This window comes from Pseudoliparis swirei, chromosome 15 (genome assembly GCF_029220125.1).
Source record: "Pseudoliparis swirei isolate HS2019 ecotype Mariana Trench chromosome 15, NWPU_hadal_v1, whole genome shotgun sequence".
Classification (NCBI taxonomy): Eukaryota; Metazoa; Chordata; class Actinopteri; order Perciformes; family Liparidae; genus Pseudoliparis; species Pseudoliparis swirei.
Genome location: NC_079402.1, coordinates 20,152,359 through 20,176,613, shown reverse-complemented (window position 1 = coordinate 20,176,613; position 24,255 = coordinate 20,152,359). Strand labels below are relative to the sequence as shown.

Here is a 24,255-nt window from a genome sequence, read left to right as displayed (position 1 = left end):
TCAATACAGTACTCTTCCTGCAGCTGGGGAGGTAAAGTGACTAATTTAGCAATTAGCTACAGGGGGCAATTCAGAGTTAAGTTACGAGGGCGGGGATCGATGAGACTGTTCGATTTGGAGGGTGTAACTGGTTCCCTTCCTCGAGGCTGGTTGAGCAGTCACATTTTGATGGAGTTTAATTTGGACTTTTGGGTTCTATAAACTCAATTGTAGATCCAAATGATTGTCACTGCATTTAACACTTGTTAGATTTTAGGAATGTGTCACCTGCATCAGTTTGAAATGTTTGAAAATTAAAAAAAAGGACGGGGGCCCAAATAATTTAAATACATTTATTCTCTCAAACGACAATCCACCTCGTAAGTGTCACTGAATTAACAGCAGGCCAGAGCAGAAAATGCACAAATCAAGAGCATCAGCTGTTTTTAGCTAATATTTAAAACAAAATACAATCTAGGGTCACTCATTCAACATCACAATTTAATCTTCTTGATGAACTTTACATAACACATGTAGGAGGTTGCTGCACACAGGCCGTACCTTTGGAGAAAAGACAACTTGATTAATTCAGTAAATGCATCGTGCGACGGGCCATTGAGTGACTTGGTGTCCTACCCACCACGTTACGACGTACTGCAGGTGTTCGTTCCTCAGGGTGACTCTGGTCTGTCCTCCTATTGGTCCACCAGGAGTTGTGCTCCCTGAGTGATACAAAACACATGAATTTACTTGTGCACCACCACAAACATTACCGTTATTACAAGTGGGGTTAACTGTTCTTTTCTGTGGACTTTGGGGTTTCACGAGAACTCACGATAGTCTGCATCGATGAAGATGGGCTGGGCTCCGGTGACGCCGCCCATGGCCTCCAGGTCTCTGTAATGCCAGTGGTTTCTCTCCACGTCGTTGTTCGGTACGAAGGGCTTGCGTTGCTCCGTCAGCCGAACGACCCCGACCACCTCCACCTCCCCTTCCACCTGAACAGAAGAAGCTTTTCTTTCATATAAAATGGTGCTAATAGTTTTGTGTGGTTGTTTATCGCCGAGGCAAAATATAAATGTGATGTAATACTATCAGATGTACAGTAAATAAGTTGCGATCAAATGTTGATGTCCACAAAAAGCTTATCTGGTAAGATCACATGTTAATATGGAAACTAAGTCAGTTTACAGCTGTTAGAGAACTTGTATACTTAATTTAAAAAAATAAAAATTAAGATGCATTGTAATCCACATGTGTAGATTAAAAATATCTCGTTCTGTTGCATCGATTCTTTATTTCTTTTCTTTGGGCCTCCCATCGCGTGCGGCCTTAAACCGGTAGACTCGTCTTCATGAAGAGGCAGCGATGCGATGACATCATTTGAAATACGAACCTGCCCCTTCATCCTGGTCTCCGGTCTTATCTTCTGCCTCGGGACGTATCCCCTGTTCACCAGGATGGTGATGCTGCAGGGGAGGGCAGCGGACGTAAGAGAGGACCGCGAGCACTTCTCAATACTTTGAATGCGGTCCTACCCGAGGTCAGCGCAGTGGAACGGAGTGATGACGTTGGCGCCGGTCTCCCCGCTCGACCCCAGCTTGCCCGCCTCTCTGGCCTCTCTCTCCGGGTCGACCGGCGAGCGCGGCAGAACGTACAGCTCGTGCGAGTGGTCGAACCGCCCGCGCACTCGCACCCTCCGGTACTCCAGGCTTTTCAGCTCATTGGGACTACGATCCGGGGAGGAAAGTGGCAATGCAAACATTCATAACACAGATACCGATGTTGGATGTGGAGACAAGGACAAAGAGCATTGTGTGCTTTGAATGAAACCTCGAATGCACCTCGGGGTCACCACCCATATACAGGAGCACATAATAGATCAGAGCATAATTAAAAGAGGTATTTGGGAGTTTTTCCTGATCCGATGTGATGTCCTGGGACAGGGATGTCGTACGTGTACAGATTGTAAAGCGCGCTAGGGCAAATTAGTATTTTATGATATTGGGCTACATCAAATAAACTGCATTGAATGCAATATGACCATATGCCCCATATAAAAATGAATTGTGACGAGTATATCGATTATTAAATACGTACTCCAGAGGAAGAGGGATGGGTTCTGCTGTGGTGAGTCTCGTCAGCTCGTCGATCAGATGCATTTTCCACTGACGCCGTTTCACCTTCACAGGAGACAACATGGGAGTCCATCAAACAAGAGCTTATGCAAGAACCTATCTTATTTTGGTAAATGTGGAAACACAAAGTCAGTTAGGCGGTACCTGCCACGTGCCGAGGCCAAAGGTGGTGACGGGGATGAGCAGCAGGAACCATTTGAAGAAAGAGTCTTCTGCCTTTTCCGCTCCGGCTGCTGTGGAGCTCGACTGTCGCCCAAAGGTGATGAACTTACCTGGGAATTCACAACAAGAAAAGCACGATGGAGGCGTGAGACAAGAACTCTTTCTGACATGTATACAGCAAAGACAGGCTATTGATCCTATTCATTCACAAATCTAGAGACAATTCGACATTGAAAATATTAGCATATTGTATGCCGTGTAATGTTCTTCATAGGATTATTAATTGATATGGCGCATTGCCTTTTATTGATTTATTTTAAATACAGGTGTTACCTTCCGCGCGTTTGGAGAGGGGCAGTCTGGTCAGGACGAAAGTCCTCTGGATGGAAGTGACGTGCGACTGCAATAACAGAGAAATACAATTACAGAAAATGCAATAACAGAAAATGCAATTACAGAAAAAGGCATTAACAGAAAATTTGCTCAGGGATGTGCAACCACAGAAAAGTGACTTTCTCACCCACACAAACACACACACATGAAACACGTCACGTACCTTTTGTTTCAGCGTCGTCAGCACTTTGGAGGAATAAGCCAACACTAATTTTAAAGCCGACATGTTCAGTCAAAACGCACGAGCACCGAAAATGAGCGAGACAACCGACCGCATAACAACTACATAACTTATCAGAAGGGGGACCTCTTTTAGTGTTACCACTTCCGGTTTGCGGGCGCTTCGCCCCGGGACGTCACCCACGTGTGTTCATGCGAGTGTGTTGATGTTAGTGGACTCGGTACACTCCTGTCTCGAGTGGCTGTTTTAGCTGACTTTATCAGAAAAGGAAGTGGCGGACACCGGTTCTGCTGTCGACATGGATCTCGCCTCCAGGGATTCGTACATCCAGAAGCTCGCCAGCAAAGTGTTTTCTCAACATGAGCAGGAGCCGAAGAGGAAACCGTTCGGTAATGTCGGCTAGCCGCGTTAGCTCATGTAGCTGTAGGTGTGTGTTCCTGGTGGTAGAAAAGTGCTAAAAGTCAATAGGTGGCATATAAAACGTGGTTATTTCCGCTGCTGGCCGAAGGAGGCGCTGCACTGGGTCACATGCAATTCCATGGACACAAACTTAATTTATGAAGCAGAAATACCTTTTGTAAATTGTTTAGTTTTATTGAATATTATTGTTTTTTTGCGGTGCTCAATTGACAGCATTGTACTCCAGGGAAGTGTGACGTGTTTCACTATTTTTTGTATACATGTTGTGGTTGAGACTAATACAGTTAGTCTTAACAAAAAAACTAAAATTCCGAGATAAAAAAATATATATATATAATTCGAGGGAGGGTATTTTTGAGATTTAACGTCACACTAAAGGGTTTTAAGGGAAGTGAAAAATTGGAATCACTCAAATAAATTAAAGGGGAAAAAACAGATTTATTGATAATCAAAATCATCTTTCGCCATATATCACCAGTTTGAACATTATTAAGTGACTCAAACGCCTAAATTATAACTGCTTGAAACACATTAGCTTGTGTGACGTGTTGTCCGATCAGCTGACTTCACCTCTCACAATATTAGCTGCCTTTTGGCGTTTATCTCAGACAATGAGTAAATAAGATTACTGATTACTTTCCCCCATTTCGTCCAAGAACAGTATAATTTTATTTTCCTCTGCCTCAAGATGTTTACGTCCCTTGTGTGTGAACAGTTATGATGCATGCAGATATTTGGCAGTCAAATATTGACCTTTGTTTAAACTTCCATGAAATATATGCTCACTAATGCATGTCTTTATCTGTGTGTCTTTATCTGTGTGTAGTGTATTTCAAGGGTAAAAGTGACACCGGTCCTCCACAGAAGAAGAAAAAGTGTAAGAAGAAACATTTTAAAGAGAAAGGCGCCGATGAGAAGAAACCGAATCCTAAATCCCAACAGAAGCCCCCCCCCTCTCCTGCGGCACCCAAAGTGAACGGGTCCAAAGCTCCGAGCATCACTGCACCTCGAGGTGAGTGCACCCGTCACTCCGTCTCTTCCTGATTGGTTATTTCTAAATACGGTTCCCGCAGTCACTTTTTCATCTTTCTTTTTTCTGTAGAGTCCAACTTCTCCGCAGTCGATCTTCTACGCAAGAGACTTCATGAAAAGATCGAAGCGTCCAGAGGGCAGGTGCGGAAAGAAGGTTAACTCTGCTCTCTTTTAGTGACCATGTAGCCAACATGGTTGCAGTTGTGCTGAGATGGTAAACTTGGTTTTAAAAAAACAGTCTCTATTTACTCAAAATGTTCAATGTATTTATTGACTTTTTAAAGGATAGAATAACATGTTATACAATGAGGTGCTGATCGTGCCCGAGGCGAGATCTGAGTCCTTCGGGGGTTGAAAGTGTCGTGAAAGAAGTCGGTCTGCGTGGTGACTGGAACGACGACACTTATGACTTTGCGTACCTTGAGAAGCGCTATATAAAATTAATGATTATTATTATTATGACTTGCTTTAAGGTGAATGGACGGGATCATTTATTTCAATGTTATTTGCATAATCTTGGATCGTTATTATTGGGGATGAGACAATACCACTTCAAGTACATGTACTCGTTAATAGCATTACAGTGAATATGAAAACATTTTTTATTTTCATCAGATGTTCCTCACTTTAACAACTTAAATAGACAACGTGAAGCTGTTGCTGATCTTTTTTGTTTATTCATTTTTCTTATTTGATTGTGTTTTTTACTGCACCATCTTTTACAGCGTATTTTCTGTTGTCATTTTGGCCCCTGTTATTGCCAATGTTCTTTTATTGACTACTGCATTTTGTGACCCGTTGTCTATGATAAGTGTCATATAAATAAACGTTACTTTCTTATTTACTGATGGAGCGAGTTATGCGCTTCGTTAAACTCCTAGTTAATGTTATTGTTGGACTGACACGTCGCACTCGTCTGTTTCTCAGGGAGCCCCGAAGGACTCGGCGTCGGAGGCCGTCCAGGCAAAGCGAGCGAAAAGAAAGCTGGAGCGTGAGCGCAAGAAGAGGAAGAGGAAAGAGTTCCAGCTGAAGAAGGCGGCCGAGGAAAAAGCCAAAGAGGAGCAGAAGCAGCCGGAGGTGAAAAAGGAAGCGCAGCGCGCCCCGGCGGCCGCGAGCAAAAGAAACGAGACGGCCATCGTGTTCAACAAGGTGGAGACGGTGGACAAGGGATACGTCGACAAGATCCAGAAGAAGAAGAACAAGAAGCTGAGCATGAAGGGCAAGCTGACGCCGCTCGTGGGGAAGAACTACAAGCAGCTGCTCGGCCGCGTGGAGGCGCGCAAGGCGAAGCTGGAAGAGCTGCGGGAGACGGACGGGGAGAAGGCCCGCGTGCTGGAGGAGAAGATGAAGTGGACCAACGTGCTCTACAAGGCCGAGGGCCTCAAGATCAAAGACGACGAGGCCATGCTGCAGTCGTCGCTGAAGAAGAAGGAGAAGAGGCACCAGCGGCGGCAGAAGGAGTGGGGCGATCGCAGCGAGAACGTGGTCGACAAGATGCAGCGGCGCCAGGACAAGAGGCGGAGGAACATCCAGAAGCACACCAAGGTGAAGACGGAGAAGAAGAAGGACAGGCTGAGGAAGAGGGGCAGGGTGCTGCCCGAGGACTTGAAAAGAGCAAATGTGTAGAAGAAGAAAAACGTAAATCGTCGGCGATGTTTGAATGTGTTTTTTTTCTTCTCTGGCAGTTTTATTTCATTTCATGATGCGACGGCGTTGCTCGTACCGTCTCGAGGAGTAACGTGATGCGTGTAATGTCAATAAAATGCGATTTTTATGATGAGCACGAATGACATGAATTTTTTTTATTTGATCAATTATCGTGTCGTTTAAGGGAAAAGCTTATTTGCTTTCAGTTCTACGAGACAAACTATACAAATATCTCCAGACTCCACCCTCGGAGACTTTACGGGTTTAGCTTTCTGACGGACATGTTGAGCCCTTTCGGGTCAGATGCAGACTTCCCGAGGGAATTTAACACAATTCATTAAAAAAGAAAATTGAAAAAAATGCATTATTTGAAATTACAAGGAGTAAAATGTATAAAAAGTTCAGTCAACCACTTCAGGCGACATCAGTAAGTTGAGGGTTGGAGGCCTCGGGGGACATTCAGAACTTCAGTCCCCCCCCCCCCCCCACCCAGGCGTGATGGCAAACAACGTTGTTATAGAAAATCCTTATATTTGCTAAAGTTGTAATGATATGTAGCTTAAATTTTAAAAAACCCAAAAATAAAAATCTCTTAATATATACTGCGCGGTTGAAGGTTATTTATATGAACTAATATGAAGAAGCAATTACAAAGTTTTGTATTTTCAACATACAATTACAATAAACTCCCAGATACGGTCTGACACCACATCTTTCAGATGGATCTCAAAGTATTTCAATATTTTGCTAAATCTAATAAGGTCTTACACGTGAACATGAATGCTTTAGAATTATTTGTGTAGAAATCATTGTTTAAATGTGACCGTTAAAAAAAGTGACTATTTGTTTATGTTAAATTCCATCTCTGCAACATGTCCTTCACTGGCGAGGCTCATTTCATCTCCAACGAGCGACATATCGGGAGCTAAGAAGAGAATCTAACGTCTCAGGCTTGTAAGTGAACTCTGCTTTATTAAAAATGTCGAATGTATCAGATATGACAGATGAAGGTAATATTTGTGAAACATCAATACGGTGAGTACAGCTGCAGTAATTTGACATATACGGCGACCTTTGGCGTGGAAATGTGCTTTTATTGGAAATATAGGAAATCATGGCACGACAACTTCAAGCACGCAGAACTGCCCATCCCAGTAAAACCGCTTGGTGAGTAATAATACTTGACACGATATTTATTTATTAGTTTTTTAGTTTTTATTTATTTAACCAGGAAATGCCTCATTGAGATTATAAATGTATGAAATGCAGGTTCTACTTTACTTTTAATCTTGCAAATATCTGCTTAAATTTACAGAGTAGAGTATTGACCTTATAAGTGTCTGTTGGACAGTCCTTTTAATATTCTTAATTAAATAATGACAAATGTATTCTTTAATTTAGGAGAGAAAAGACAAGCACAGGGAAGGAAGAGCAGGGAAACAGGAAACGAGATAGGGACTTCAAAATAAAACAGGAAACACTCAGATCCTAACAGATATTCCTTTAGTAGTCCCACAGTGGGGACATTTCATGATCACAGCAGCGGGTTAGAGCATTAATAGAAAATAAAAATATAACACAATAACAATACTAAATACTAATACTAAAATACTAAATTTACACGCAAGGCAGTGTCCAAAGTTAATTTCCAGCAGGTTAAAGTGTCCAGGAAAATAGATAGCTACATCTTGAAACTACATAATTATATATATATATATATTGTAATTTGGGTAAATAACTGTAGTCAGTGTCCTAAACGTTACTTCTAAAGCATTGATCGTTGTCATATATGTAATTTCTTACTCACTTGTGTGTGTGTGTAATTGTTCAATATGCTCAAAAGGCCGGTAACATACGATATGTCTATCTCAGGATATGATTAGTGGTCGTAAAACAGTTTATTTGATCGTATTCTACCTGCTAATCTAATCCATGTCTGATGTGCTTCGCTCCGACAGGCTGGAGTTCACACAACTGGCAACCGACTACAACCCAGTGAATCTTGGACAGGGCTTTCCGGACTTCTCCCCTCCCAAATTTATCCAAGAGGCTTTGTGCAAAGCCGTGAACGGAGGACACCAGATGCATCAGTATACCCGAGCGTTTGTACGCGTCGAGACACTTTGATCCTTTTTGTGAATGTCCCAAAAAAAGACTTTCCCCTTTATCATTAAGTGCGTCAATCTTCTAAGTGAACCTAAATTCACCTGTTTGTTCTATATTCATCTTAGAGAATAAAAACCTCTTTTGCACTGTGTTTTTTTCATTGGATAAGTCAGTAAATGCATGCATGTCTTCCTCTCTCACTCACTCATGGACTGCTTAACCACAGCATGCACAAAGATGTGGAGTCCTGGCTCTAAAAGACGATGATAATTCGTTAACGTGACGGCTTCCTTTCCTCAGGGCCACGCTCCTCTCGTACACATTCTGGCTAAATTCTTCGGGAGGATCATGGGACGTGAGATCGATCCTTTAGAAGAAGTGCTGGTCACCGCGGGAGCTTATCAGGCTCTCTTCTGTGCTATCCAAGCTCTGATTGATGAAGGGGATGAGGTATGACAATCAACCCCAGTAAATGGTGTACAGTGCAGCAATAATGAAAAAGAAACTCAGCACTGTAACGTGTGTACAATAACTCCTCATTGTGGTTTCAGTTACCTAATATCCTTTAAATAAAGGACTGTCAATGTTTTTTTTAATGAACTCTGTTATGTCACCGTCTCTTAACTTTTCGTTTCTTTTAACTTGTCTGTTCTGTGTGTTTTTTGTTTGTAACTATGTGTTTCTTATGTTACCGCCTGTCTCGTCCAGGTCACCCTCTCTAAAAATATATAGTTTTTAATCTCAATGTGATTCACCTGATTTGATCAAATAATTTAAAAAACCTAACAGCCTTACATTCTTCTTTCAGGTCATACTTGTCGAACCGTTCTTTGATTGCTACCGGCCGATGGTGAAGATGGCCGGAGGAAAGCCAGTTTATGTTTGTCTGAGGCCGGTGAGTGGTGACATATTATTACAGAGCGTCTTTTGAAAAATGTCACCTTTAGTTTGTATGTAGATGAAAGGTCAAAAGGTTTAAAACACCTTAATTTGTCTTTTGAAAAATGTCACCTTTAGTTTGTATGTAGACTAAAGGTCAAAAGGTTTAAAACACCTTAATTTCTCCAGTTTTTATTGAAATGTACACAGTTTCATTTCTCAATGTACTCTGAAATTAAAGCATAGAACAAATAAACAATTGGAGATCAAAATAAATCGTGGAATCGTTTTGTTTAATAAGATGTAATCTAATTTTAGTAAAGCCCCTTTTTGCAGATATAGCAACGGAAATTAAATATTGTTCAGAATCTTCATCCAGCTGCAAGTTGTGAATCCATTACTTGTTCCCTGAAAAAAAGGCATTTGTGTATAACTCTGAAATGTGCATTATTTTTCAGTTTTTGGTAACCTAAACCCTTTTGTTTAACCTCTGGCAGTTTGACCTTCAGGTTATTCACTTGAACATTTCAATGAAAACTGTGAAAACGGGGCTGTTCTAAAACTTTTGACCAGTAGTGTCCTTTAAAAATGAATCGTTATTTTATTTTCATGCAATTCAAGAAGGTGGAGGGGAGTGGCGTCCTATCCAGTGGAGACTGGGTACTTTGTGCAGAGGAGCTGGCCAGTAAATTCACTCCATGCACAAAAGCCATCATCATCAACAGCCCCAACAACCCACTGGGCAAAGTGAGACCTTTCCCCAGAGAAGTGTCTCTTTGTGAAGCCGGATGAACACAATGTGAAGGCCTGTCACACATTTATGTCCATTGCAGGTTTTTAAGACGGAGGAGCTCCAGATGATCGCTGATCTGTGCATCAAACACGACGTCCTGTGCATCAGCGACGAGGTGTACGAGTGGCTGACCTATGATGGGAACAAGCATGTGAAGATAGGTGAGATCCAGAGTTCAACACAACGCACACAGAGTGTGGAGCTGCACATGATTCATGTTGGTGACGTGTTGACGTGTTTACGTGTTGACGTGTTGACAGCCAGCCTTCCTGGCATGTGGGAGCGGACCGTCACCATCAGCAGTGCAGGAAAGACCTTCAGTGCCACCGGCTGGAAGGTAACGCACAAGCTGTGGGAGTATTTCATGTTTTACGACATACTGACATACTTACGAAATGGCCATACTGACATACGAATGGCCATACGGCAAAATTTCAAAATATATATTGTTATCTCGAGATCACAAGTTGATACTTATCATTATCTGAAGAAAATAATTATTGCCGTCTTAGAGATAAAACAAAATATTTCTTTATCAGGGGAAAATAAAAGGTATTTTCTTCTGAGAGAAGCGACCAAAATCTGTAAGATTTAGTGATTGTTTTACACCTTCCTAATATAATCCATGGAATATTATATATATATATATATATGAAAAAAGATCTCTCTCTCCATATCAATATATTTATATATATACAGTATATATATATATATATATTAAGAAATATATATATTAAGAAATATATATACGACATACAAATATATATATATGTATATAAAATGTAAACATTGTATATGTATTAAAATTAAATTAAAAATATATTTACAAAATAAAATAATGTATATACAGGACTGTCTCAGAAAAAAAAAATTAATTGTTATGATTCTTTATTTTCTGTCTGTAAAAAAAAAAAAAAAAAAAATGCACATCATCTGATTCATTAACAAAATCAGCAAAAATGCAATTTTTTATTCTTTTAATATTTATTATTATGATTTTTTAAAAACTCAAATATCAAATATCTAAATCTAAATATTCATGAAAAAATATACTAGTAGGGTATAAAAAAAAAACTTGAAATGATCTAATTAACTCGAAACACCTGGAAACACATTTTCAAATGTTTGATTTTATATTGAAAAAAACGTAATATATTAATATATATATATATATATATATATATATATATATATATAAATAAAATAGTTATATAGTTTGTGTTTTGTATGTACCTATAACAATATTTCGAAAGTGAATCCTTCCGCTGCCTTCCGCTATGACACATTGTCTCGTAAAGCAACATAATTAACTTGTGACATCAACGTATGAATGGGGTCCACTTCGGGCTTCCCTTCCTGCACGTTGTTATGATGAGCTGTTTGTTCTTCTCAGCTCGGATGGGCCATCACCTCTGCTCACAACATGAAATACCTGAAAATCATCCACCAGGGCTCTGTGTACCAATGTCCTACAGTTACTCAGGTAAACACCGACAACTTTAAGATTATATCTCTTTTGAAGCTACGACCTAAATCACACAAAAAAGGGGGAAATCTAGCCGGGCAATCCCAAATCTATCTGATGCTGTTATCAAATAAAACAATAATGAGTAACTTTGCTCCCAGAAAACATTTATTCTCCTGCTTATCAAAACAATCTGGTCACAATTTTCAATTCAACATAATCCACGTCATTGAAACGTATCTTATTTCCACATTGTTGCTCTTTTCCTCCACTCCACGCCTTCAACAGGAGGCCGTGGCTCGTGGGCTTGAGAGAGAGTACGAGCTGTTTGGCACTCCGGAGAGCTACTTCCAGCAGCTGCCTGCGATGCTGCACCGGAAGAGGCAGAAACTGGCCTCGTGCCTGGGGAGCGTGGGGCTGCAGCCCGTCATGCCGGAGGGAGGCTACTTTATGATCGCAGACATCTCGTCTGTCAGTGAGTGAAGAAGAACAAACACCGGCTTCAAATAACAAAACTTAGGAATACACACTCCTGTCAAATGTTTGGGATCACTTAGAAATGTCCTTATTATTCAAAGAAAAGCACTTTTTTCCGGAGAAGATAACATTAAATTAACCAGAAATACGACATTGTTAATGTGGTAAATGACTATTCTCTGTTTTTTTATGAAATCTCTACAGAGGTGTCTAGAGGCCCATCTCCAGTGTTCTAATGGCACATTGTGTTATCGCCTTAGAAGACTAACGGAGGGTTAGAAAACCATTAAAACCCCTTTTTATGTGAGCGCAGCTGAAAACAGTTATGCTGGTGAGAGAAGCTATACAACTGACCTTCCTTTGAGCGACGAGTTTGAAGAACAAAATTAAAATTTCAAATAAAAATCATTATTTATAACCTTATCAATGTCTTGACTATATGTTCTGTTCATTTGATAAATAAAAGTGAGAGTTTTCATGGAAAACAGGAAATTGTCTGGGTGACCTCAAACTTTTAAACGGTAGTGTACATATATACACAATTTTATTTTTTCCACTTGTCTAATTGTTTGTTGTTAACAGAGGTGGACTTGAGTGACCAGGGCAACGAGGATGAACCCAAGGACTTCACATTTGTGAGATGGCTCACGAAAGAGAAGGTTAATATTAATCATTCATTTAATACTTTAAGACACAGGTGTCAAACACAAGGCCCACGTGCCAAATTCGGCCCGCCGCATCATTTTACGTGACCCCTGACGGCTTGAAAGACATATGATCAACTTTTCTTAAAGAAATTAAAGAAAAATATCCCGTGCTTTTATTTTGAAGGTTTCAAATTAAATGGATTTATGTTGTAATATTAGAGACATTTTCTTATGTACAATATTTCTACACTCAAATAAACAATAATCAAATGCAAAGAGGGTTATATGTTCGGGAGTATTTTATACGTTTATATGTTTCAGTATTAACCCTTTGAGGGCAGCCATGAAGCTGATGTGGCCCACGGTGAAAATGAGTTTGACACCCCTGCTTTAAGACATTCCTCTTGAAGATGTAGCACATTAAATGGAAATACAAAGTGAGGGTATAGGTGTCTTTGTGCAGCATTTTACTTCGGTGGAGCATGTTCATCAACCAGATAAATAAATAAAAAGTAAACACAAAAAGGGGGACGTTCAGCAGGTGCTTTATCAAACAAGTCGAGAACATTATGAGGCACCAACGGACAGTGAGCTAAACAAATATCATGGAGACAACGTCTCCTTCCGGTCCAGGATGAAAACAAAGTGCTTGATTTTGCTCATAAATGCTCAACTTTTGAGGTTTTTGATGGAAGTGAATCAAGAATACTTCCGAAAACCAATTTCAAATGTTGCCTTTTCTCAGTGAAATGAAGCTCTCCGGACAGCACCCTTTACCTCAACTTTTAATACCTATTCACCCAAAAAAAAAGTTTTTATTTCCGTTGTAATGTTGTCATCATTTCTTTTGCACACAGGGTTTAGCAACCATCCCCGTCTCCACGTTCTTCAGCCCCGAGCACAGCCGGGAGTTTAGCAAATACATTCGCTTCTGTTTCGTCAAGGTAACGTAATTAACCTCCTAAAAAGGGTGTCGCTCTGCAACCACAAAAGCTATTTGAATAATGTTGGTGTTATAATAAAGGTAACACATGTGAGCTTTGGTTCAGATGTGTAAATATTAGTATAGAGTTTTCTTAAGCCAGCAATATTAAAATAATAAAAAAATTGCAATATTATAAAATATGATATGATTTGTAATGAATCCAGAATGCATTTTTTTTTTTTTTTAATTATTACAAAAAAAAGAACTTTATCACAATATTCTAATTTTCTGAGACAGTCCTGTATATGTTACTGGTTAAGAGTAAATAAAGATGAAACTTCTATGAAAATAGAAGTTTCAGGTTCGATTAGAAAAAAAAGCACTTTCAGGATGAATATCTCCTGGATGGATGCACAGCAAAGGCCTAAAATCACCCAGATCAGGCACGTGCACAGATAGAGCCCTAGTGGTGCTCAAGCACCAGCCCTTTTGCCCTGGATGAGAAAAGTGCCCTTTCTGCTGGAGCCACATGTTCTCTTCATTATCAGTATTTAAGAAATAAAGTTACTCTCTGTCATCAAGTCCCCCCAAATGTGTATGGATATCTGTCGGGGCCCTCCCTCCTCCACTTAGAGCGCAGTAAACGCAAGAAAAAACAACACTTGTAATAACTATACTTACTAATTGAGAATGAGGTCATGCCAGGAAATATCAGACTTCCGTGAAAACGTTATAATGCCTCAGTCTGATATTTCCCGGCATGACCTCACTCTGGGTTAGTAAGTAGTTATTACAAGTGTTGTTTTTTCTTGCATTTACTCTTTTCATCCGAGCGGTCGAGGTTAGTAAGTCGTTTATTATATGGCATTTTTTCGCTCCTAATGTTTTGTAAATAAAAACAAATTGTAATATGTCATTTTGTTCAGCTCTCATGTCTTCTCACGACACGATGTGTTTCAGTTGTTTCCTAGCAACCAATTACTTAACTTCAAGTTACAGTGATCAAGAGAAAAATCATTTTGCCGATGGGTGCCCTTTTGGGGGGGTTTGAGCACCTGCCCCCCAAAATGTCTGTGCACGTGCCTGACCCAGATAATAACACAACTTGTGAACAGACTCTCTGCAAAGTAAGACTCAGAAAACATAAAGCAGAACAATAGTTGGAGAGTTTTTAGTAAAGAGAATTTAGGCGAGGTCTCTAAAATGTGCATTTGGGCACATTGGAGCACCATCTGTGCCATTTGACTTTTCTCATGTACCAAACCATTTCTTTCTTTTCACTTTTACTTTAGGTGTTTAATACATCCAAATACATCATTCTGTGGCTTTAAAACAGTAAACCAAAGATAAAAAAACGATAAAACAAAGTGGTGCTGTGCGCGTGTGTGCTGCGCGTAAAGCCGGTTTTTGGATCTGTCACAGCGCAGCTGTTGCGCGCGCAGATATCTCCTTTTTTCTTCTTCTCAAGAACAAAAGTAAGTTGAATTTGCTGGCTGTAAACTAAAGCTATGAAGCGATTAATATTTCTGTGTCCTTTGTCTTATATCTCCGTGATACTTTGGTGCAGAAGGATTCTGTAAAGATATTTAGAATCGGTGTGAAGTCCTCTTGCTTTCTAACGTTTTTTTTTTAACGATAGCACGAAGCTACATGTCGCTAGTTCCGGAAACGTTTTGAGTGGGCCGACTACTGCCACAATTATGATTAAGATATTTGTACTTTTACTTTAGTTGGTGTTTGTGTTGTGTTGAAATGGCTCACTGATACTTTTAACCCAAGTTGTCTTCTTTAATGTGATGTACACTACCGTTCAAAAGTTTGGGATCACTTAGAAATGACTTTATTTTTCAAAGAAAAGCACTGTTTTTTCCAATAAAGATAACATTAAATGAATCAGAAATACACTCTCTACATTGTTAATGTGGTAAATGACTATTCTAGGTGGAAGTGTCTGGTTTCTAATGAAATATCTCCAGAGGTGTATAGAGGCCCATTTCCATCAACGATCACTCCAGTGTTCTAATGGTACATTGTGTTTGCTAATCGCCTTAGAAGACTAATATCTGATTAGAAAACCCTTGCAATTATGTTAGCACAGCTGAAAACAGTTATGCTGGTGATATAAGCTATACAACTGGCCTTCCTTTGAGCTTGAAGTTTGTAGAACAAAATTAATACTTCAAATATTAATCATTATTTCTAACCTTGTCAATGTATTGACTACATTTTATATTCATTTGATAAATAAAAGTGTGATTTTTCATGGAAGACACAAAATTGTCTCAGTGATCCCAAACTTTTGAACGGTAGTGTACAACATCAATATATTTGCTCCTGTTTATTATAATGATATAGACAGTTTAAAACACAATATAAAAAATGCACCCAATTGGGTGCGTTGAAATGGACTTGACCTTTGGCCTTCTGCCGCCTCGCCCTTTGACCCGCGCTCCCTCTCGTTGTCTGACAGGAGGACTCCACCCTGAAGGCAGCAGAGGACATCTTAAGGAAGTGGAGTCAGACGCAGTAAAACGTGAAGCATTACCCATTTATTTGTAACCGTCTTAGGGTGCCTCTTGCTTAAAGACAGTGTTCTCCAAATATTAATACGCTTTTTGTAACTACTCAGGCTTTTAGAAGAAAATTCGTTGTAAATGTTCCTGTGAGAATATTTGATGCGAAACACTCAAGTAAATAAATAAAGTTTTTAAGGAATTTTAAACAGAAATGTTGATATTCCGTCAATAAGAGTCGTATTTCTAGCATATTTTGAGGCATTTGCAGCAACTGTGTTCATGTGTTAATGTGTTAATAACTATAAATAAACAGTGTTACACTACATGGACCGATGTGAACGGTGAATACGATTGTAAAGGTTTTTGAATCCAGGTGTGTACTTTGATGGAGATAATAATAATTTCTTGAAATATAATTTTCGATGTGAATTGGCCGCCAACCAGAGCTAAGGAAATACGTACGCTGAGCTCATATGAAGCCAGCAAATTAAGAGTTTTTTGTGTGATTGATATGGTTGATTGATAGTTTACTCTTTAAATTGTATTCCATTTGGTTTCAATTATTAAACAGATGTAGATTTCAGAGATAAAGATCAAGGTTGCATATGTTCGTTGGCTCACTTAAACAACTAACTTCTCGGCTTGAAACATCCTAATATTACATTCCGTGACTTAACAACAGTAGTATTTACAAAAAGTAAACTTTCAGTTGTGTATTTTCTCCCTGTCGCTGGTGCGAAATGCATTCTGGGATATAGGCTCATCTGCGACGCGTGTATAAAATGTGTACTCGTTCAACAGTTGTAATCATTTATTTTAACACGAACAAATCAGATGCCGACTCCCGTTTCCTTGCATATTACATCTTTATTCATTGATGCCTTGAACCCCAGCATTAAGATGTATTCAACGCTACAACAGCAGAAATCTATTATGCCCTAAAAATGGCCAACAGGTCAGTTTAGCCTCTTCTGGTATTATTCCATAAATTATACAGTTAAAAAGAAAAAATAACATGTTTGTTTGAGAATAAAATGATTTCACACAATGCTACTGGGAAGTGTTGAGAAGTCAAAATGTAAATGTGTTTCCTGAAGTGTGTTTTATCCATAACACATAATGCAACCGCTCTTCGTATCAACACTGATTATTTACGATATTTTAAAACCATTAAGATAGGGAATTAAAAAATAATCCTGATATTCAATAATATACATATTTTGGAAACTTTTAAGAAGTATTTTTCATTATTTTGTTTACATCTGTAACACCTAAACAGCTACAGAGATGATGCATTGCCTAAAGAACTAGAAATGAATCCTTAAAAAATAATAATGAAAGATAATTCTTGCATTAATACAAACAGCACCTAAAAGAGGAGACGGTGCTGTACAACACGATAAAAATACATGTGTTGTAACGCTAGATAGGTTTCTACTTTATTCATAAAAGTCTACTCTTGACAAATTCTTGTACAGAATTCAAACAATGAATGTTGAATAATGTATATGAATATGATTTGAAATGCATTTTGGCCTGTCATGTTAATGTATTTACATATATTTAGCACCATTATTAAATCACATGAAAGAAAACACAACCATCAGTAAAGTATCTAACAGGAATTATGTGTGTTTTTCTAAGTCTGTCACATGTTGGTTTTGGATTCATTGGATTTATTAACGGTAATAAAAAATAAAAAACGTATTATATAGTCTGATTTAAACACTTCCATTTTATTCAAATGTAACTTGCACTGCTGTGGCCAATTTATCTTTATATACTAATTTGATCAAAGTAGTGCAATAATTCAAGATTAAATACTATAAATTTGATTCTGTTTTTCAAATGATTCATAAAATGGAAATGTTCGTAAAGAAATAGTTAAAGTACTTAATTCCAATTAGCTAAAATAAAATAAATTAGTCTCACAATGTATTTCTAGGTGAGGACACATGAAATAAAAATCAATGTTAATGTTACAATTTTGGGGTATATTTCTTTGAGCTACAATTGATGGAAAACACATTTAAAGAAGAAGAAACTAGTAATATATTAAATAAATAAAAAGACCCGTTGGCAGTTCAGCTGTTAGAATGCTTTCACATGGAACAATATTCTGTGAGGGGACACACACACACGTGTAGAAGACCTGCAAAGATATACACAGTCGGAGTGTAACAGTTCACCAAAGACACGGTTCACCTGAAGCAAAACAATTTTGTTTTAGTTTGGATGTTAAAAGGAAGAGTTTGACATCTTTGACAGTTAGCTTAGCATAAAGACCGGGAGGGGGGGGGCTACCAAAGAGAACAAAATCTGCGAGACTGGGCTGTTTGAAACATGACAGCTACTTTCTATCTTATTAGGAAGAGTTTAAGGCGGCTCATGATCATTTTGGCTCCTTCAGACTTTGTTTTGGATCCAGTTGTGAGTATGTTACACTAAAATTAGGCTAAAGTGTCGACTGTCAAAAAAACTGGGCTACCTTTTAGGCGATTTGGCAGATATTTAAAGACATGTCCAAAAAAACCCTATTACTTTAAACCAGATCCACCAAACCGCGAATAAATATATTTACAGTACATAGTGCAGTTATATATGTTGTGAATTTAATGTGACATTAAATAAAGGAGATTTGAAAGCTGTGAACGCTGACCAGTCGAAATCTATTTATATTATTAGATGTTTACCTAATAAACAGTCATACACATACAGAATATACTGTAGATATCGTCTTCAATATTAAAAAATACATTATAGGTTTAAAAAAAAGAAAGCATTAAAAAAGAAATATGAATTTGAGTCGGTATGTTCAACACGAATACTTGTTTTCACCACAAAAAAATGCAACTGTACCATGCCTTTGGTAAACTATCACACCTCCACTAAACAATGGTAGATTGTTTGGCTGAAATCAAATTCCACGTGAACCGAATATATTAATAATTTGCATCTCATAGTTCTTGCAGATTTCCAAAAAAAAGAAGAAAAGATAAAGAAAACGGGCTCCGGGGACGTGTACGTATTGCTAAGTATCTAACGTCTAATTAAGAAAAAAATCGCAGTATAAAAACGCAGAGCATTAACTACCACCTGCATGCTGTAGAAGCATTAGACTATAGATAATACAAAATGTACAAAAGAAATGTGCTGCAAAACAACCAGAATGTTTCATATACACATAAACAAAAAGTACAGATGTCATCCGACAAAAGCAGACGGACATTAAATCGAGATGCGATACGTGACCCGTCGACACCCCATCCCACCTCAATATTGGAACAAAAAGGGTACACACTCTGTTCCTAAGGCATTTTGTACACTAGCGAATGACAAACACAGGTGTTACTGAGGGAGTTTCCCTTTTTTGTCGTTTTTTTTCTTCAGGATTTGAGCCACGGGTGAGCTGCGATGGAGGCCTTACTGCGGTCTCCGTAGTCGTAGAGCAACTCCTCGCCCTCGTCGACGTCGCGAGAGGCAACGAGGATGAGGTGAGGGTCCCCGTTGATGTCGTGCAGTTTAGTTTGGCAGTTCCCGGTTTTGCTGTGATTGATCAGCCTGCCCTTGCGACCGGTCTCTCTCGTGGCGTCCACACTGTTGAAAACACACGCGGTGAGCATTTAGTCTGGAAAATATACAACGCACCTCGGCGGTTTAGGAGATATTCACCAAAAAGCTCATATACATTTAATTGCAAAACGTGAATATCCTCGCTGAGATCCTTGAAAGTAATTTTCTCTCAATCAAACCAGCAATAAAAAGTAAGTTTAGTGAAGCAGCGAGGAGGAGTTGTTGTCTCCATTGCAGCCGGTGGGATTCCTTCAGTGTTTATGGTGCAGGGTTTATTTTTCTCTCAAACACACACTTATTCTCTGATAACTTAAGATCGACTAGAATCCTTCAACCAGTAAAGAAAAATATATACATATAATAATAAATAATAATAATCATTTATTTTATATAGTCGAGTATATATATATATTTATATATATAAATATTTCTTTGAACCGGATAAAAGGACATTTTATGACAGAAGACCACAAAGCCGAAGCGTGCAGAAAGTTCTTAAATGTTGCGGTAATCCCTAAAAAGTGGACCGGCGTAGAATGCATCGTACCAGTATGTCTTGCTGAGGTACTGGAAGTAGTACATGTAGCAGCCAGTTAGCGGGTCTTGAGCGTATTCGGCCTCCCTCGATTTGGCATCGGTGATCTCCAGCAGGTCTCCGTGGTACTCGACCACGTACTCGCCTTTCTGAAAACACCGCGTGGAAAACACCCCTCTCCCCTTTCCTTCTATATCCTGCACCTAAAAATACAACGGAACAGAAGAGATGGTGATCTTTTCCACTTTAATCAGGGGAGAACAAAGCTGGCATTGATTTTATTTTGCAATCATTTCCATCTCAGTCAACTTCCAGGCATCATCCTATACATATTCATGCGCTGGTCATCAGCGTGATTAATCATGTGACCAACACCCAGTTTCACTTCTCTGGTTGAATTTGCACAACAGTGTGAGAGTGAAAAGGGGCGGAGCCATGTGTGAATCTGATTAATTACCTTTGTGTTAATTTCAAGCGCTCAATTGGTCGAAGCAAACAGAAGAATTTTTAAAGAAAAAACATTTGCACCTCCAATCCTTCTTCTATTCCCTTTGTGATGAGATCGTCGATGAGCTTCTTTTCTTCACACTGGGGGAAAAAAAAAACGTGAGATGACACACACACACACACACACCTTTTTGGGAAGTCATCAAAACTTCACAGAGCAGAAAAGCAGTAAAATATTTAAAGATGGTGGCATAGAAATCGCTTTAATAAAATGGTTTCGCTGCTAAAGATGAGTTATTGATGGAGATTAACTTCCTGGTTCATTTGTAATTATTAAGATGGTGTGTTGCTTTATTGATTACTTTAGTGAAGAAAAAAAATGTGCATTCAGAAGCAAAATAATCAGTAACTCTTACAGACTAAACAAAGTAACAGGCTAGTTACATAATCATCTTGTATTCATGCCAATAGGTTAAAATCGACTTACCTTGAGCTCTGTTTTACTCTTTCTTGAGCTTCGCCTTATTGGATAGTAGTCGGTAACCTTTCGGTTTTGGGAGTTTTTCCCGCCTGCACTGAAGTGGAAAACAACGAAAAACGATGTGAATAACTATCGCTCAGATCAGGTCCATTGAGAGGACACCCTCAATTTAAAAACGCGTCAATACTCAGGACGTACCTTCTTAGCGTGCATTTCTTTCCCTTGACCTTGAGGCGCGAGCCTCGTAGCTGGAGGCCGTGGAGGGCGACGCTGCTGCTGTTGTTGTTGTTGTTGGCAACGTGGAGGGGAGCGTGAGACAAGCTGTTCCCCAGAGGCAGGGGGTGTTCGGCAGGGGACCGAAGGCAGGTCTGGCTGTAGCTACTCTCCATCTCTGGGAAATCGGCCTTTGAGTCTTTTGGCGTCATGCAGATGGAGTTTGTTCTCCTGCCTGCGAGGACGGAGGGAATAAAAAGGTGTTTTATTCCTGGCGCTTCAGTCAAAGCGTGCTGCTGCTCACTGTTACGCAACCCTCCCAAAACTACCAAAATAAATAGATGTCCGTTTGCTCTCCCGTGGAGTCTTTACACACTCAGCTGGAGGCGGAGCTTACTTACCCTCGCCCTGCCTCTGGCCATCAATTTGCTGGAAGAACACCGGAGAGCACTGTCCCTCCTGTGTCCGCTTGATGTCATCACGAGCTGGTGATAAGGGCCTGTTGCAGCTTAAGACAGCTGAGTGGCCATTGCATACGATTGGCTGTGAATGCAGAGAGAAGATGTTTTTTTTTTTTGTATTGACACTATATCCAAAGTTGTTGAACAACAGAAGACAGAACATTGCAAACTCACCAGAACACAAAATTAACACCCCGAAGAGCCGATATAGACAAGTTATTAAAAAAGAAAGATAACACTCTGACCCAGAAGCAAATCCAAACCAATCACCTGCACGAAGGAGACGCGACACTAGAAATGTTAAAAGACGACTAATAAAACAAACTTAAGATATTCACGTTACAACATTTTAGAAGCTGGAAACGAGAACATGGAGCATTGTTGCTTGAAATGTGACAAAAACAATCAAAAATCAGTTTACGCTCTATTTATCAGTTGTTTTAGCTCTCAATCACAAATTCAAAGACAAATGCACATGACGTCGATCCAGATTTTAAGCTATTATTTTTACCTTTGCATTGAAAATGCGGAAGGTTATGTTTTGATCGCCGTGTATTTATTTATTTGTATGCGTGTTACTCGCATAACTCAAAAAGTATTAAACCGAATCGCATGACATTTGGTGGGATGATTGGTTATTATCCGGGAACCATTTGATTAGATTTTAGGATTGATCGGGTCAAAGGTCAATGTCAAGGTCATGAAAAGGTCAAAATCTTCTTTTTACCATAGCGGGGTCAATTTCTATCCAATTGGCACGCAACTAATGCCAAAATGTTCATAATGCAATGCCCAATCTTGTGATATGCGAAGGTATGCGCTCTACCGAGTGCCCGTTCCAGTTTTTAAGTGTTTTTGTTTCAACACAAGGAATTTTGTAAACAGAAAACAGTATTTGTTTTAAAAAGGGGAAGAAACCCTGCCTGGAAGAAGAAACTAAAGCCGTCAGACAAATGTAGTAGTCTTGAATAAAAAGTGAAACAAATATATTCAAGTCAAGTACAGATTCATTGAAAACTGTGCAGCGCTGGAGTAAATGTACTTTCCATTGCTGGTGTGGGTGGGGCCCCGAGGAGGGCACCATGCTGGCTCCACACACCCACATCAACTCACCCATCAGCCCCTTTAAATGTAAAGGCCTCTTGGCTCACTCATCGAACCACTGGTCAAATCCCAAAACAAAATCACTCCAACAGCTACTTTAAAACCGTTTACCCCACTTGCAGAAGAAAAAAAAAGAACAACAAAAATGTGGTTTCTTTGGTGTCAAATGATGTCATAAATAATGTTTATGTGCTCAGCTAGCAGGCACATGGAACGCCGATGCTAATGTTAGCATTAAAAAGAGACTTCTCGTTTTTAGCGACTGTAACTAACTTACAGTAAAGAAAAACAGAGATATATAATTTAGAATTTAATAAAAAAATACGACTCGTTCCGAGAGAACTCAGCGTTAGCAAAGCGCTCAATCTAGCTTTCCTTTCCGATACTTCGGCGCGGGGGGGAACAAGCAAACTTACCCCGCTCATGTTTGACTTGTTTTCGTGGCTCTTTCCGAGGACAAAATAATATGAAATAAATTAACGTGTCCACCGGTTCGGAGATTACCCCTCGCCCTCCTCGTGCGGCAGTGCCCTCCCTACATTCCGGCCCCCCTTGCACGGTGAATGGGTGCCCTTTTTTGTTGTTGTTTCACTGCCAGCAGCTCAACCGATGCAGCCTGCACAGCTCCTCTCCGCCATTTTCTCTCTCCATGTTAATAAGGAAGGGAAGCCGATGTAATGTCGCCCCCTGCAGGCCGACAGCGGTAGTGTTTTTTATTTATCATAGTAATAATAATAATAATAGACTACAGGCACTTTAAATGAAAGAATATAATTATTAGCTCGAAAATCAAAACTTAAACAGGAATTAACTCTGTTTTCTAAGTAATGTCAGTTGTGGAAAGAAACGACTTAGTACATTATAGAGGTGTTTTTACTTCACTTGTGTATTTCCATTCACTACAACTCTTCACTACACATAATATTGTACTTTTGACTCCACTACACCACAGAGGTAAGTACTACATTTATCTTTCAATTTTCAACTACCTTTAATTACCGGTTATATTGCTGATTCTGATTCATAATACAAATACCGGTTATATTTGACTATTACAGTGTACTGTACTTCTGTAAGTGGTTAGTCCAAGTATTGTTTCTATCCTGTCTCTCTATTTCATGACTTTCAAATGTTTTAAAAACTAGAAAACTAGAATATAATGAGTGTTACGGAAGTTTTTTTAAATGTATTTACTGTTTATTTGTGTTTATATGTTTAGTTGTGCTCATACTTAGTTAATCCCTAATCTCTGTAATTTTAAATAAGGAAAACAACTGTTAAGTATTAGAATACATTATTAGACATTATTGTTGTAAACTAATTAATCTGAAACTTCAAATTAACTCGTAATTGCCAAATAAAAATAATGTAGTAAAAAATACCATATTGTAGGTATAAAGCCCACAATTGGCCCTTCTGCACAATGCTTACTACAGAGGGGAAATATTGTACTTTTTTTCCCCTTTCAGCATGAATAAAGTATTTATCTCATCTAATCTAATCCACGATATGTATCTGTCAAATTAGGTTTCAGTATAAATTTAACGACCAAACATTGTAACTGCAGCTGAAATATTGGAAGAAGCAACAATATTTAATATTTACAGTCACAAGGGACATTTTTCTGCATTGAGGACTTACATACTTAAAGTATTGTTTGCTGGTACTGATTACACACTTT

General features: G+C 39.1%; 4 protein-coding genes across 4 annotated transcripts; 2 read left to right on the top strand and 2 right to left on the bottom strand.

Moving 5' to 3' along the window:
* Positions 1 to 318: 318 nt before the first annotated feature.
* LOC130204849 (surfeit locus protein 1) lies at positions 319 to 2,967 on the bottom strand. The gene is made up of 9 exons (XM_056431791.1): positions 2,836 to 2,967; positions 2,613 to 2,679; positions 2,262 to 2,389; positions 2,080 to 2,162; positions 1,518 to 1,709; positions 1,376 to 1,448; positions 815 to 977; positions 620 to 701; positions 319 to 540 (listed from the first exon to the last, which is right to left on the bottom strand). The coding sequence occupies exons 1-9, from the start codon at positions 2,896 to 2,898 to the stop codon at positions 474 to 476; spliced, it is 918 nt and encodes a 305-aa protein (XP_056287766.1). The 5' UTR covers positions 2,899 to 2,967; the 3' UTR covers positions 319 to 473.
* Positions 2,968 to 3,041: 74 nt separating this feature from the next.
* Positions 3,042 to 6,085, top strand: surf6 (surfeit 6). The gene is made up of 4 exons (XM_056431790.1): positions 3,042 to 3,242; positions 4,100 to 4,285; positions 4,376 to 4,446; positions 5,233 to 6,085. Exons 1-4 carry the CDS (start codon positions 3,152 to 3,154, stop codon positions 5,929 to 5,931), a joined length of 1,047 nt encoding a protein of 348 aa, XP_056287765.1. The 5' UTR covers positions 3,042 to 3,151; the 3' UTR covers positions 5,932 to 6,085.
* Positions 6,086 to 6,974: 889 nt separating this feature from the next.
* Positions 6,975 to 16,106, top strand: kyat1 (kynurenine aminotransferase 1). The gene is made up of 12 exons (XM_056432781.1): positions 6,975 to 7,119; positions 7,911 to 8,058; positions 8,359 to 8,508; positions 8,867 to 8,953; positions 9,562 to 9,684; positions 9,771 to 9,891; positions 9,991 to 10,067; positions 11,124 to 11,213; positions 11,484 to 11,670; positions 12,255 to 12,331; positions 13,177 to 13,263; positions 15,715 to 16,106. The coding sequence occupies exons 1-12, from the start codon at positions 7,067 to 7,069 to the stop codon at positions 15,772 to 15,774; spliced, it is 1,260 nt and encodes a 419-aa protein (XP_056288756.1). The 5' UTR covers positions 6,975 to 7,066; the 3' UTR covers positions 15,775 to 16,106.
* Positions 16,107 to 16,553: 447 nt separating this feature from the next.
* Positions 16,554 to 23,172, bottom strand: kmt5aa (lysine methyltransferase 5Aa). Its single transcript, XM_056432315.1, has 7 exons — positions 22,991 to 23,172; positions 21,411 to 21,552; positions 20,995 to 21,244; positions 20,803 to 20,890; positions 20,397 to 20,456; positions 19,881 to 20,071; positions 16,554 to 19,357 (listed from the first exon to the last, which is right to left on the bottom strand). Exons 1-7 carry the CDS (start codon positions 22,997 to 22,999, stop codon positions 19,147 to 19,149), a joined length of 951 nt encoding a protein of 316 aa, XP_056288290.1. The 5' UTR covers positions 23,000 to 23,172; the 3' UTR covers positions 16,554 to 19,146.
* Positions 23,173 to 24,255: the final 1,083 nt, after the last annotated feature.

Coding starts and splice junctions, on each gene's coding strand:
- LOC130204849 (XM_056431791.1), bottom strand. CDS start 2,898: ATGTCGGCTTTAAAATTAGTGTTGGCTTATTCCTCCAAAGTGCTGACG. Junction 2,680..2,835: donor TGACGACGCTGAAACAAAAG/GTACGTGACGTG, acceptor CTGTTATTGCAG/TCGCACGTCACTTCCATCCA. Junction 1,710..2,079: donor CCCATCCCTCTTCCTCTGGA/GTACGTATTTAA, acceptor CCCGGATCGTAG/TCCCAATGAGCTGAAAAGCC.
- surf6 (XM_056431790.1), top strand. CDS start 3,152: ATGGATCTCGCCTCCAGGGATTCGTACATCCAGAAGCTCGCCAGCAAA. Junction 4,286..4,375: donor GAGCATCACTGCACCTCGAG/GTGAGTGCACCC, acceptor TTTTTTCTGTAG/AGTCCAACTTCTCCGCAGTC. Junction 4,447..5,232: donor TCGAAGCGTCCAGAGGGCAG/GTGCGGAAAGAA, acceptor TCTGTTTCTCAG/GGAGCCCCGAAGGACTCGGC.
- kyat1 (XM_056432781.1), top strand. CDS start 7,067: ATGGCACGACAACTTCAAGCACGCAGAACTGCCCATCCCAGTAAAACC. Junction 8,954..9,561: donor TTTATGTTTGTCTGAGGCCG/GTGAGTGGTGAC, acceptor CAATTCAAGAAG/GTGGAGGGGAGTGGCGTCCT. Junction 9,892..9,990: donor GAACAAGCATGTGAAGATAG/GTGAGATCCAGA, acceptor ACGTGTTGACAG/CCAGCCTTCCTGGCATGTGG.
- kmt5aa (XM_056432315.1), bottom strand. Junction 20,891..20,994: donor AAGAAATGCACGCTAAGAAG/GTACGTCCTGAG, acceptor TTTCCACTTCAG/TGCAGGCGGGAAAAACTCCC. Junction 20,457..20,802: donor AGAGTAAAACAGAGCTCAAG/GTAAGTCGATTT, acceptor TTTTTCCCCCAG/TGTGAAGAAAAGAAGCTCAT.